Here is a 14,378-nt window from a genome sequence, read left to right as displayed (position 1 = left end):
GCATAATCTGACCACATGTGTTCCAAAAGAGGTGAAACACCTTATATACTGCATGTATATAAGCATATATTTTCAAAATATGTTATGCACATTTTTGTGAACTGCCCAGAGGACATTGTTGAAAGGACAGTTTATAAATGCTATTAAGGAAGGAAGGAAGGAAGGAAGGAAGTCTTAGTCTTATTTAAAAATCTGTGAAAGCGATAATCGAATTTGTATATTTTACTTTTGTATTACGTAAACCAATAAAAATTATGCATGCAAAAAAAATATAAATGCTATTAAGTTAGGGGGGGAAATCTTGATCTAGTTATTAATTGTGCACAAAAAGCGAAATATATTGCATCATCCATTTCTCATTCAAGGGGCCCAGTATACCATATGGTGAATCAGTCATGGGTAGGAGTCTATAGAGCTGCAAATAAGAAACTCCCAGCATGTGAAGAGAAGAGGAGAGAAGAGAAGAGAAAAGAGGAGAAGAGAAGAGAAGAGAAGAGAAGAGAAGAGAAGAGAAGAGAAGAGAAGAAAACCAGTTTATGAGGGGATTTTGTGAAGTATCCAAAAAGTATCCAAATAATGTTTAACCCCTGAAACATCACTGTCCTTGGTGTGCATCCTCAACCCTCTGTAGTCCAGGGCTGGTTTCAGGCTTGAGGAAGCCCTCAGTATGTGGCTGCTCATCACTGACATGCCTATGATTGAATTTACAATTTCCTATAGACACACTTCACATGTAACACCAAGGCCTAACCATGACTTAAAGGAGGTGTGTGGAATCTTTTTGTCCTTGCGGGTCAGAACTGCCCCAATGACACCACACAGGCGAGGAATGTGGGATACCCCTCACTTGACATATCAACCATGTCAGGTGACTGACATCTGTCAAAGCTAGCCTAGGGAATAGGGGGAGATAGTTCAAAGTGCTTGCTCGGTCCTCTGCACAGAGCTTCCCAAATGCCTCACAACCAATTGGTCTTGGAGCACACAAGGAAATGTGCTAGTTCCCAGAGAGATCACAGCCACTTGGCTCCTCTTCTTTCTGCTGTGACTAAGCCATGATTTGGCTTAGCATGACATCCAATCTCATGCTTGTGGTTTGCCTCATTCCAGACAGATCATGAATTATAACCATGGTTTGTTCTTGGTTTACCACCTATGGTTTGCCTGGGGAAGACAAAGTATGTGCCGAACTGTGCTTTAGTCTCTAGCAGCACAACAGCAGCAGAACCGGGGAGGAGGACCTCTGACCCTGGTCCCAAGTGTCACGCAGTAAGTGTGGATGTTTCTAGGAAAAAGACTATGTATGTAGACTTCTATGCTCACAGGCTTTCCATGTGAGCTGGAACCCAAATTGTGAAGGGTTCCAGATAATTTGTAAGAATTTATGAACAGGTTGATATAACAACAACAACACAACCCCCCAAGCTGTGCACATGGCACATACACAGAGAGATCTATACAAGTTTTTCCAGCTAAATGAAATGGTATTGGCCTTAGGTGTTCATTTTGCATTTTTAATAACCTATTTTCAGTTGGGCTTGGATTGTTTCTAATTTTTTAACTGTTTTATGGTATGTCTATATATTGCCTTGAGACATACAGGATTTCCTTTCCAGACATCCATGCCCAATGGATGGATGTCAGGGACAAGACTAAGTTATCACTTGACCTTGAGGACAAGGTACGCAGCATGGCTCCTACAGCCCCTTTCTACATGAGATCTCTTTTCACCTGATTCATGCATGAAAGGGACTTTTGTTTTTTTAAAAAAACCTTCATGCAAATTGAAGTGTTATTCTCCTTGCATTTATTTTATTCAAACACGTTTCCAAGGAGCCATTTAGACTCTATCAAGGAAATCAAGCAAGGTGGGCAAATACACTCTTAAGTCCCCACAGGTGACGGTAACACAAAGATTGCTGTCAGATTTGGGATAAGGGAAGAAAAACAGGGAGGAAAAAATAACTCAAAATGCACAATGCTAGCCTAGCGCTATTGACTTTTGAGAAGAAGGGGCAAAGGTTAATTGGCAGATGTTTCTCATATCATAATTAACAATTTATTTCTATGCACTGTAACAAGATTAAGATAATTATCCTCAGAAACAGAAATGTAATGACAAATTACTGGTTTTCATATTGCAGTCAATCTCTTTCATATCAAAATAATCACCATGCTTAGCAGAAGGTGCATCTGCTCAGTTTTGGATAGGAGTATATAATAGAGATTTTGAACTGCCATATGGGAATCCATGAAGCCAACTCAACATGAGAGCAGGAAGTTGCTGGCTACACTTTTCTAGTATAGTTTGGTAGCCAATGGAATCCCAGCTGGGACACCACAGAATGCATTCATCAAGAGAGTAACTTATTGTACTGTACTTTCTTAATTAGGGATGGACGAATAAAATATTTTCACATGGCAGGTGACATTAAGATCATATCGATATACTGTTCTCCTTGATGCTTCCTATATTTATTTATTTTTCATTTACAGTTTTCAGGCACATAGGTCTGGGTATTGGCAAGGTCCAGCTTCCTACAGCTTGGGAGGTAGCAGGTGCCCAGAGTACCTAAGGATGGGATAGGCAGGTTAGCAGTCAGCCAGCCAGAGTCCAAAGAGATCAGCGGCATTTCTCACTTTTGAGTTGGCCAGATGTAATAGGCCAGCCATATACATGCAACAGCACAGGACAAACTCTCTGGGGTCATCTGAGGTCCAATTCCAGAAGGATTCTGTTTCATGGTTTTGAAAACTTCCTTTTTTCTATCCCAGAAACCCAGAGTTAAGCAAAGTTAAATAATTAGTGTCAGAGGCAATTATATGCAGTCTTGCTACAGGAGAAAAAAGAATAGGGTTCACTAAATGAGACAGAGTGTGTGTGAGAGAGAGAGTGTGTGTGTGTGTGTGTGTGTGTGTGTGTGTGTGTGTGTGTCTGTCTGTCTGTGTAGAGTGAGCCTTTGCTACTTTTTAAATTACTCAAAGTACTTCATGAAAGCTCCTGCATTTCAGTGATACAGCTTGGTATTCTCAATCAAGAAGGTATTGTCCAAAATATATCCCATAATGCCTTCAGTATCCCAATTTGTGTGTCAAGTAATTGCTATTTTAAGTACTTGGAAAATGCAGACTCATCCAAGGCAAGAACTTCCATGAGGAAAAGTACGGTATCTAAATCTGACACAATAAGTTAGTTTGGGAGTGGGAAGGCACTAAGATAGCTGGAAAAAATGACTTTGATAGCAATGGCTTCTCTTTCTAATTAGTCATTTTGTAGTCTTTTTTTTTTAACTTCAGGCTGCAAATACTTTTGATATTTTGTGCTTTAAAGTTGGAACTCTCATTTCATTTTTGTATTTCACCCATTCTCCCCACATTATCCTTACTTTTTTAGTTTTCCCTTCTTCTGCTGTCAACTTTGTGACAGCAGCATTCACTGAACTCACGACTAACAGCACAAGAGAGACCATATGTGTGGTACAATAACACAGAAAGCTGCAAGAACAAGAAACTGAAGGGTCTGACAACACGAGGCAGGAGAACCAAATGGGGAATGATGCATAACCAAGCTAAGAGACAGCAGGCTGGGGGGAGGCAAGGAAGTCAGCATGTGAAATATTACAAAACAAGCTCGTGCAATTGAGTTTTTGCTGGAAAAGCTTTGATATGCATTTAAGATTAAGGAACTTGGGGGAGTGGGGATGCTACCACATGCTCTCTCCAGTCAGCATTCCTAGGCTATGAAGGCCCTCAAAACACCTATCCAAAGCTCCACATTCAATTTATGGCAATTTTAGAGAATATTTTTCACTATTGGCCAGGCTGCTAGCATTTGACACCTCTGCAAATCATGGAACATAGCCATCACTTCCCTGTCACATAATGACAAGAGTTCAGGTATGACATTTGATCTCTAAAAAACTTTAAAGAAGCCCCAATTGTAAGGGCAGAATAACCAAGATCACCACAAAGAGGACCCCTGGTATATTTGCATCATGTAACAGGGGTTTGAATCGACAATCTTGAGCACACTCAAGCTCTGCTTTTGCCCCACGTTGGGCAAAAGTTTCCTGCATTACAGGAGGTTGGACTAGATGACCCTCATGGTCCCTTCCACCTCTATAATTTTATGATTATATAAACCATGGGCAAGCTAAGTCAGTTGTGCATGAGCGTCATACTGCTTCATGAAGCTTGAGCTCTCCCAATTTTATGTTCCCTTTCTCCAGCAAACCACGAAGCAGCTGGCTTAGCATTTGGTGTGAGTCAGAGCTCGTGATTTCTTCTGTTCCAAACAAACCACATTCTTTAGCCAAGGTTTCTTCTTGGCTTCCTGTTCATGATTTGTTTGGGAGAAACCAACCAGGAAAGCTGGTGTACATGTAACACTAAGTCAGCCACATTGTGGTTTGTTTCCCTGCTGGAGGGAGCAGCAAAATGGGAGCATTGCTTCAAAATGCTTAATTTGCTTTTTTGTGCATTATAGCTTAGCCATCAAAGATAACTTTGCTCCTTTGGCCAACCCCACTATTGGGGTGTCATGAATGGGCAAACTGTTAGTGATCTGATTTATTCTAAGTAGTTTTAACATATTATTACTGCATTTTTTTTTTACTGTGGGCAGGGGGGTGGGATGCTTGCAAGATAAGATGTCTCAGGTGCCAAAGTAACTTAGCCAGCCTTGAGCACTAAGCATCTTGACTTGAGGGGAGGAAGGTAGGCTTGCTGTTTGCTCCTCCATCTCAGTCAGTGAAATGTATTGGGACAGTTCCAATCTCTTCTAAATGACCACTGCTACTTCTACACCACCTGCTTCTTTTACTTTCCTTGGAGCCTCTTCCAAGGAACCAGCAAACAATCACATTTATTGTTTTCCTTAAAACCACTGTCAAAGCTTGTACACAAGAGACAATACAAGAAGATGCTTTGGGGCACTGCTTTGAGATGTCTACAGACAACATTAATGAAGCCCCAAATCACCAATATGAAAAGGAAAACACTGAAGCAGAAAAATCCTAGAAACCTCAACTAACCATATGCTCCATTGCAATTTTCAGTTAAAGCAATTCTCTCATCCCCTTTTTTCATATCCATTATTCTAACTGAGGTGAAGACATTATGAAAGATGTTATGAAAAGTAAACAGGACTGCATTGCAATGTACTGATTCATATGATGATTCATTTCTAAAAGCAAAAGAAAACACAACCCAGAAACACTTGGTGTTTAATTGTTCCTGTAATATACATCTGGATATTCTTCATCAGAAACATTTTAAAGATGTCTTGAGGAGCTTTGCTACAGCTAGCTTGTAAATAAATCTGATATCCTTTCTTCAACTACACTGGAGTTACTTTAAAAACTGGTTACAAAACATAAGAATGACAGCTTGTGAGGGGGAATGTTAGATTGCAATTCAGACCTCTCTGTTTGTATTTCAGCCTTAAACTATCTCGGTTTCTAGGAACCAGATACCTTATTATGTATCCAAACAAGAACTGTCTGCATGCATATGTGCCCCATATAGAGGCGCAAATGATCGTGAAGCACATGGGAAGCAAGTGCTAGACATAAAGGGAAATGCAATTTAAGGCTGGAGAGAGCCACCTACAGCCTATACAGTGAACAGAATTGTCTGTTAAAAAAAAACCTCTTTTTTATTTTGACGGACGGGCCCAAATTTGCTAATTATCAATAAATAAATAAATCATTGCGACCTTTCTTGACACGTGAAAGACAAAACTCTTACCGTTTCCTTTGGAATTTGTGACTGGCTTTGTTCAGTACTCTAGAAGAAGCGGGGACAAAAATTAAAATAAGAATAAGGGTAGAAAATACATTTGCCAACGATTAAGAAGAGGACTATGAAGGGGTTTAGTTCTCAAATGGAGCATAGGATAAGAGATCAGAGCTACACAAAACACATTTTGAAAAGTCCCAAATGCCCACAGGTGACACTTTATATGCCAATTCTGAGAGGCTGGGACAAGTGCCTCCTTGTGCTTCTGTCTGGCAGGATGTACCTGTGACAATGTTTAAAACACTCTGTGGTAACCTAATGGATGTTATTCTCTTTCGGTTGATATAACGTGTCCTTAATAGAGGGTCCCACCCTTACACAGCATAATATGCCAAGACCAGGGACTTTGAAAGCCAGACCTAGTTCTCGGTTCCATTACAGCACTCCATTCAAAGAAGAAACTACTTCCTTGTATTCCACCTCACTTACTCATCTCACTCAGCCTCCATTATTTCAGGCAAAAGGTCCCTGACCAGGTACAATGGTCTGGCAACTAATCCATTATACTACTGACCTGCATGCTGATTTAACAGTTTACCTGCTTTCAAGCCTACTCGGTTCCTCTTTTGCTTCCCCCCTTCCTGCCTAGCCCACCTGGACTTGCATGGCCTCTTATTGACACACAGGGTTGTATCCAAAGCTAGTCTTACTCAAAATAGAACCATTGAGGTTAATGGGCATGGATAACTTAGGTTCACTAATTTTAACTACCCTTCATAGAACTAGCATACCATCAAACTCAGTGGTTCCCAATAACAAGTATGGTAGTTCAGAATGCTTGGCATTGGAGCATCTTATTGGTGGTGGTGTAAGGCTATTTAAAAAGCTTGGATAATGATACATAATGATTTGAAGAAAATGCTTAAAATAACCTTTGTCCAATAAAAACCTCATTGGGATTAAAGGACTAAATGTTTCTAAAGAGCAAAAGAATCTCCTCCTGTATCTGGTATCAGTTGCTCGGCCACGATCATCCCAGAATATGAAAAAGAAGAAGTCCCCACCAAAGAAGATAAAGACGATCGGAATCAAAGATATTATGGCCGTGCATGAACAAATGTAAAACAAAAGAACCAAGGAGGGAAGGAGAGGGAAGTCAAGGGATTTTGGAAATCCCATGTATGGGAGTTGTTATGTGATGGGGTTTTGTTATTGTAAAAATTAATAAAATAGTATTTTAAAAAGAGAATAGAACTCAGGAGAATTTCAGCATGAAAATAATGTATTTCCTTAAACATTTTATCCCTTACGTGCACACACAGAATGATGCATTTTACAGTTCCTGCCCATCAAGCCATGTTAATGTGCTTCAGAGCCATTAGGCAAACACAACTCTCCTTTGAGGGGCAATTTTAATTAATCTCCTGCACACAGACAAAGGCAACCACAGCTCATCTAGAGGGAATAACTTGTTAAAGCCCAACTGTGGTTGACAAAAGACAGAGAACAGAGCCAAGAACTCCCTAATCCCTGAAATCAAGAGGAGAACAAAGCAAAAAAAGAAGGGGGAGGTTTTGTTGGTGGCACAAGAAACATATAATGAAACTTGCCTGCAATCTCCCAAATTCTTGATCAGAAGCAAAATAGTGCTGTTTTCACATGAACTCCTTAACCATATTGGCCACTTGGGTCTAAATGAATACAGCTACAAGTTGGCAAAATGATGATGGGGAGAGGGAAACTTTGAGTCAACCGCAGCAAATAAGAATGGACATCTTGGAAGAGTGTTTCCATTTATTAGTGTAAACCACTCTACAATTGTTTTCATATCAAGCCTGCCATTTAGGTCTAGACTTTACGAGGTGACTGTATCCTAAGTGTGCATGAGATCCTTCCAGCATAATATGACAATATAGAGATCCACATTATGCTATTTTGCAAGTTGAGTGAGAGACCATGTCTGATCACCTGTGATCACAGATCTGCACTGGTTGCCACTTTGTTACTGGGGCAAGTGAAACGTGCTACTATTAGTGTCACAAATTCCATAGAATTGTCATGGAGGGGATGGCCGGATCCTGACGAAGAATGGAATTGGCAGAGGGGTGTTCTGCCCTATGACATCTGACAATCCAAGGCAGATAACTCCTGCTGTGGAGTTGTCCCCTGGTGTCTCCTTATGTCAGTGAGGAGCTGCATCCAAAGGAGAAGGCAAGTGAAAATAAATCAGGTGCTGAGCTGGCACTGATGCCACCTCTGCCTCCAAAGGACATGGGGATGTCAGCATGAAGAAAGTTTGTGGGACCACTCACTTAATGAGTGCCTGTTTGCTTGCCCAGTCCCCAGTGCTGTGTCTGCCTTGTCCTTCCTGCAGTGAGGACCAGGACAAGTAGTATATAAATCCCTTAATAGCTTGGGGCCAGTTTACTTGAGGGCTCAGTTTACTGGAATTCACCCAGGACCTGCTCAGGAGAGAGTAGGCTCTTGTTCACTTGAAGTTATTTACACAGACACTGCACGGCCATGTCAAGGGTGTTGATGCTGCATCCAGCGTTGCAGACTGAGTAGGCAGTTGAACCAGTTGGCCCCCAAGTTCCCTTCCAATTCTAGATTAACAACCCATTTACGAGTTTTCACCTGTTCCAGAAGAAGCAGGATGTTTTCACACTGTAGCATATCTTTGAGAGTAAACACACTCCTGTAGCTTCAGTATCTATCCCACATGCAAGAACAAAAGGCCATGCCTCCTCTAAATAGTTCATTCACACTAAGGATTTGTCCATTGCTACCATCTCCCCACCCTCCAAAGTAGAATAAACCCTGCTCTACCATCCCCTATGCTGAAATGCAGACTTCATCATGCTCTCTGAACACAGATATTTTTCCATGTACCCACAATCACTCCTATCTTTCCACAAGTCCCAACATTATGACTCATTAACCCTTTTGAATTATTTGGTATTGGTGGTAGTTGGTGGCAGGGAAGTTTCACTGAAGTATGTCAAGTGAGCGGGGTGCTGGGAAATATAACATAGAATCTAATTGGCGATCTTGGACTCACAAGAGGGCTTTTAAGGGTGCTGGGGTCTGCAGGGGGAAGGTAAATCAGAAACAACCCACCCCTTCTCTTCAATTATCAGACGTTCCTGCTGGGCCAAAAGTCCAGTTGTGAATGCCAGGGCACCAACTGGTCTCCATCCATAGATTTCTTGGGTACCTATGTCCTTAGCATGAATACTAGTGGCATGGAAAGTTGCATTTCCTAAGTTCCCTATCACCTAGGACACTCCTTTTGCAGCATTCAATACACCGGAGAGAGATAGAGACCTATGTTCTTATATTTAGAAGAACTTAAAGGGGGATAGAGGGAGAAAGATTATTATAGGATGGAGGAGTTTGAATTCTTAGAAAGAAAAATGAATTTTAGTTGCATCGTTGCTTGAAGTCTTGAGTAAAGACAACTGGGATAGGAATGTAGGACGCTGCCTTATACCAAGTCAGACCAATTGTCTATCCTGTCTGGAAGTGACTCTCCTTAATTTCAGGCAGGGTTTTCTCCCAGACCTAACTGGAGATATTGAAATACTGAACAATAATTTGGTCCAAAATAAGGCAGCTTTATACAATCAACATTTGCTACACCCACAAAGGCAATTATTGTGGAAACATTTGTGCACAGCCTATATACTATGATAATTTTCTTTAAGAGACATTGTACAACAGGGATTCTCCGAATTGCCTTGCTAAATTAATAACTGTGGGGTGTCTTTACCATGTAGCTATAATATTAGAAACAACCACATTTTTGCCCTTACAGATTCTTCATTTCCAAATCATAGCATTCATACATCTTGTTCTAGATTAATTGTAAATGCTCTGAGACAGGGGGGGGGGGGGGATGTTCATGTAGTGTGACAAACAGCAAGCTTTCCAACAGGGACACAAAAGACAGGGAATAATCAGTTGTCTGTAGGCACTCAAGCAAAGTACATGCAACAGTTTATAATCTGCATTTGCTGTCACCCATGATTTGAAAACATTAGTTCCCATATTAATGTGGAAATCCAATTTGGAGACCACTGCTAAAAGGAAATGTCCATGTGAAATGTAGTAGAAGTTTATTTTCCTGTGCTCCACTTCAAGCTGCACATGTTTGACAGCAGGTCTTCACATTATTTGCTCATATTCACCTAATATGCCTTAGCCACTTAAAAAAAATAAAAAAATAAAAATACGCACCAGTTCTCTCGGATGGAATGCTTCTTCCTGGCGGAAAATGATAAGGCTTACACTCCCTCCCATCCTGGTGCTTCTCAGCAGGGAAACAACTTCTTCTTGTGTTTTTCCTGTTAAATCAACTCCATTTACCTGCAATGGGTGGGGAAAAGATTTTGAATTACCCTGTGTGCAACAGGTAAAGAATGTTGTGATAAACCAGAGCAGCACAGTGTCCTGGTTCACCTATAATGCTAAACTGTGTTTCAGATACCTTCAGAAGTCTGCATGCACATGAAAGCTCATACCAGTAACAAACTTAGTTGGTCTCTAAGGTGCTACTGGAAGGATTTTTTTTATTTTGTTTCGACTACGGCAGACCAACACAGCTACCTACCTGTAACTAGATGTCAATGTTCCCAATAATGTGTATGGGTCTGCGTTATCTTGTACCTTATTACACTAATAAATAATTTTAAAATACTCAATTTTTCCACAAAAGGTTATCCAATTTTCTAGGTGAAAAGAAACACACACACACACACACACATATGTTCTCAAGGCTTGGCCGCTCTCACTGGTGCTTTTAACTCTTCGGTGACCTAACAAACAAGATCTAAGTTACAGTTTTGCTGTAACTATGATTCATCAACTATGGTTTATGCTAACCATAGTTTAGTCCTTTGCACAAACCAGGACACAGTAAGCTAGAACTAGGTGACATATTTTGTCTTAGGGAAAAGTCATGCCTGTGTTTGGGGCTGAAATTTGGAGAAAGCCCATTGGCTTCTCCAGCTGCACACAACACAGGAAAAAAACTGCACGATTATTCCTGAGCAGCAAATACAGATACAGAGCCCTGCAATGTTTGTTCACGCAGGCAGAAAGAAAACAGCATTGTTTTGGAGTGTTGGCAACTCCAGCTCTGCTTTTTAATTCACCTCCTCTCCCCATTCTTCTCACTCTCACTCTCTCTGGGGGCAGTGTGAACAGCCATTGTGTTCCCCTATCAACAAGAGCAATTAGTGGAGAGTGGCACTGCCATGGACCTGGCCTCCAAGCACCAGTGTTGCTGCCACATGCCAGGGCAGTGTATTGTTGAAGTTGGGCAGATGCTGGCACGTTAGCAGAACCAATCAAGCACTGCTGCCGGTGTGACCACATTGCTATATCCTCACTGCTCTTTCGCCCCAGTATATGGCAAGAAGGCAGTGCTGGTCCACTGTGGTGCCCTTCCCTGCCAGCCATTTCTGCCTTCTGCCATAGTTTGGGGCTGAAACTGTGATGCACTCAGAAGCTGCTATACTGGTAAACAGCCTGAAAGGCACTTACATAGGTAAACACTGGGAGCTACGTTCAGAAGCAGCACAAATGACTTGTGTGCAGAGCAATTCAGTGGTTTGTTCATGGCATTTAAATAGTAATACATACAAGTCTTAAAAATCAGCATTTTCTTACATATGAGAACACTACTCCTGCACAGGCTCAGGCAATGATGTTGCACTTCCAAAGGCAACACAACCACAGAACGTATCTAGATATGATCAGCGTGCCTGAATTTGGAAAACAAATTGCAACACTGCAAATAACATCCCAATACGAGTTGGATGCCAAGATAAGTGTGCTTGCTTGTCTGCAATATATCCAAGCACACCCAAGAGCATGTGAAGCCCTGACAGATAAGTGAAACTGGGATACTGAATTGAAACTGACCAGACATGATAGAAAACATCAGGGAGGCTTTTCATTTGTAAGGACGTAGCAGAGTTAAGAAAGCAAGAGGCTCAGTTAGTAGAAAGGTACAAAATAAATGTGGGTAGAAGTCAGCATAATGAACATACAGACATCGGAAAATGGTAAAAGACACAGCTGAAGAAGAAGCAGATGAAAGGGGCGGAGCTTGAGATCCACTGGCATTTATCTGTGAGAACTCGCTGTGGGCGAGTGATATCCCAGGAAACTCACTGAGGACAAGTAATGTCCCAGGAAAGCAAACATGGTTCTTTGTTGTGGCTGCTGCTGAAAAGTGTAACAGAAAACCCAGAAAATTACAAAGAACCAGTCACCTTGACTTCAGTGCTCAGCAAGCTATTATAACAGCAATCAAAGGAGGCAACAAGAAGCTGTCCGGCTAAGCTTATTTTTACCTTTGGATTGGAAAAAAGGAAGAAACTACTTTAGAAGATAAGTGCTATGCACTGGAAGTAACTATCTTTACTTCAGTAAAAGTGATGGCAATATTCAGCAGTATGGATTTGGAGCCATGTGGATCATCTAGAAGCATAGAATTGTAGAGTTGAGGTGGACTTGGATGGCTGTAGAAGAGGATTAGACAAATGCACGGATAAGGCTCTCAGTGGCTACTAACCACAATGGATATGTTCTGCCTCTACTATTGGAAGCAGTTTGCCTCTGAAAACCACTTGATAACAATCACAAGTGGGGAGTGCAGTGCTGACCTCAGATCCTACTTGTAGGTTTCCCATATGCATCTATTTGGCCCTTGGCAGAACAGAATAGTGGACTAGATGGACCTTTCACCTGCTCTTCTTAGGTGGGGCACAAGGTACAAGGCAGTAGCACAGCTTAGTTCATGAGACTCAATGTAAAACTAAATACTCATTATTCTCTCCCCCCCCCCCATTATTTTTTTATGTTGTTTAGGAAGATTATCTGACATGAGAGATTTTTCAAAGTCTAAACGGTCATACATCAAGGAAACCTAAAATACACAATTTTCAGCTGCGGGGCAACAGTGTCAGGCTGCATAGCTCCTATGGTTTATTCCAACTCTAAGCTCTCAATATGAAGGTAATGGAGTAGTGAATGCATCATGAGTTCATAATGTGACAACAGTATTAGAGGACTGCATTAGGAACCGTTGTATTTTCCCTTACAGATCATAAGGCAAAGTGGCAGGCTCTCTGGAGCAGTACAAAATCTATAGTGAAAATACATAGAGAAATGTGTAAATGCATTTCCCACTTTTTGCTTAAACATTCTTAAATAGAATAGTGTGGGAGGAGGCTGCCATTTCTTATCCCTCCTTAGAAATTACAAAAGAAATGGAGCATACAGGAGATGCTTGGCCACTAAGAAAAAAGAAGACTGTTTGCATGACATTAGCAGGGTAATTTTATTAACCCTCACAGTCTTTCAGCCCATATTCCTCCTCGGCCTCACTTATCAGGAGCATTTTACATGTTAGACTGCAAACTTTGTTAAGTCATATTCATAACTTTGCATCATTCTGAGAGGAAAGTGAGTAAATAATGGGCATTGCAGTTAAGACTATTTTTTCTACACGGCATGAGTACCAGCACAAATCAGGATTTTTTTAAAAAAAAAACACACAAAAACCTATGAAGGGACAGCGAGTCCTTATGTTTCTTCATGTCTCATGTTTTGTTGCTGCTTGTATATTTAACAGATATATATTTGTAGCACAAACTCTCTATGATAATATTCCCAAAATGGTGTTCCTATCTTGTCAATCTGTACTGAAGGGAAGAGAAATGTCAAGATTTAGAGAACTGCAGAGGTGCCTGACGTGGTTTCTTCTCAGGTTTTTTGATAGAAGGCAGAAACTTCTTCTTATCCCTGGTCTCTACTAAGTGGACTTCCAGAGATTCCTCAAAGAGTTTAGACCATGAGCCTGAAGAAAAGTTTCAGAATCATTGGGGGAGCTCTCCATAGTCAACTGCATCTGACCCAGAGAATCACTAGGGGCCCCTTGCCTGGATCCTCCAAGGGAGTGTGCATAGACTCCCTCCTCTTCGCCATCGCCGTGAGGGGGAAAGTTAATCATTCTGGGTGCACAGGTGCAATGCAAAATGCAGGAAGGCCTAACACGACTTCACCCACTGTTGCCTTTCTTCAAAACTCCCAATTAATCATCAAGGAATAAGATAGAGACCCAACTCAGCCCAATGAATCAGGAAGTGAGCACAGAGAACATGAAAGCCACTAAACTCCCAGATGCAGCAGTCAGGTCTCAAGCTGTTGGGGCCTCCAGAAGAACTGCTGAGGAGAAATATAAAATGGCACTCCTGCTCTCCAAAACGAGGGGGGGAAATGCAATCTCCTGTCCCTGTTGCTTCTGTGACATCCTTAGGTGGTTGTCTGGCATTCAGGCCCAGAACCCAACCACCTACTACATTCTCCCCTTTCCCAGAATGGCAGGGAAGGAGAGAAAATATGATGAAAAACAAAGGGGGGTAATGGAAAACAAAAACTAAAGAGAGGATAACTGAGATTGTACACAAAATCCACTGAAACAAGTACTCAGACAAGTGCTTCTCAAGGGGAGAGTCAACTGCCCCTAGCATCTAAAGAGATGGGATGACTCCCCCTGCCCCGGAGAGGGAACAAGAATCTGAAGATCCTGCCTGTGTCCAGCAGGGGGAGTTATCCTTATCAGGAAT

General features: G+C 41.4%; 1 protein-coding gene across 6 annotated transcripts in view; it reads right to left on the bottom strand.

The window, feature by feature from the left end:
• PARD3 (par-3 family cell polarity regulator) overlaps positions 1–14,378 on the bottom strand; it is a 563,676-nt gene that overhangs the window by 201,534 nt on the left and 347,764 nt on the right. For all 6 annotated transcript variants that reach the window (XM_083704625.1, XM_083704626.1, XM_083704622.1 and 3 more), the window contains 2 exons: positions 9,979–10,107; positions 5,749–5,787 (listed from right to left, as the gene is read on the bottom strand). In XM_083704625.1, the coding sequence (XP_083560751.1) occupies positions 5,749–5,787; positions 9,979–10,107 (168 nt within the window). The remainder of the gene's footprint in view (positions 1–5,748; positions 5,788–9,978; positions 10,108–14,378) is intronic.

This window comes from Podarcis gaigeae (assembly GCF_964106915.1).
Source record: "Podarcis gaigeae genome assembly, chromosome: 12".
Lineage (NCBI taxonomy): Eukaryota > Metazoa > Chordata > Lepidosauria > Squamata > Lacertidae > Podarcis > Podarcis gaigeae.
The sequence above is the reverse complement of the archived record's forward strand: the minus strand, read 5'-3'. Positions and strand labels throughout refer to the sequence as shown.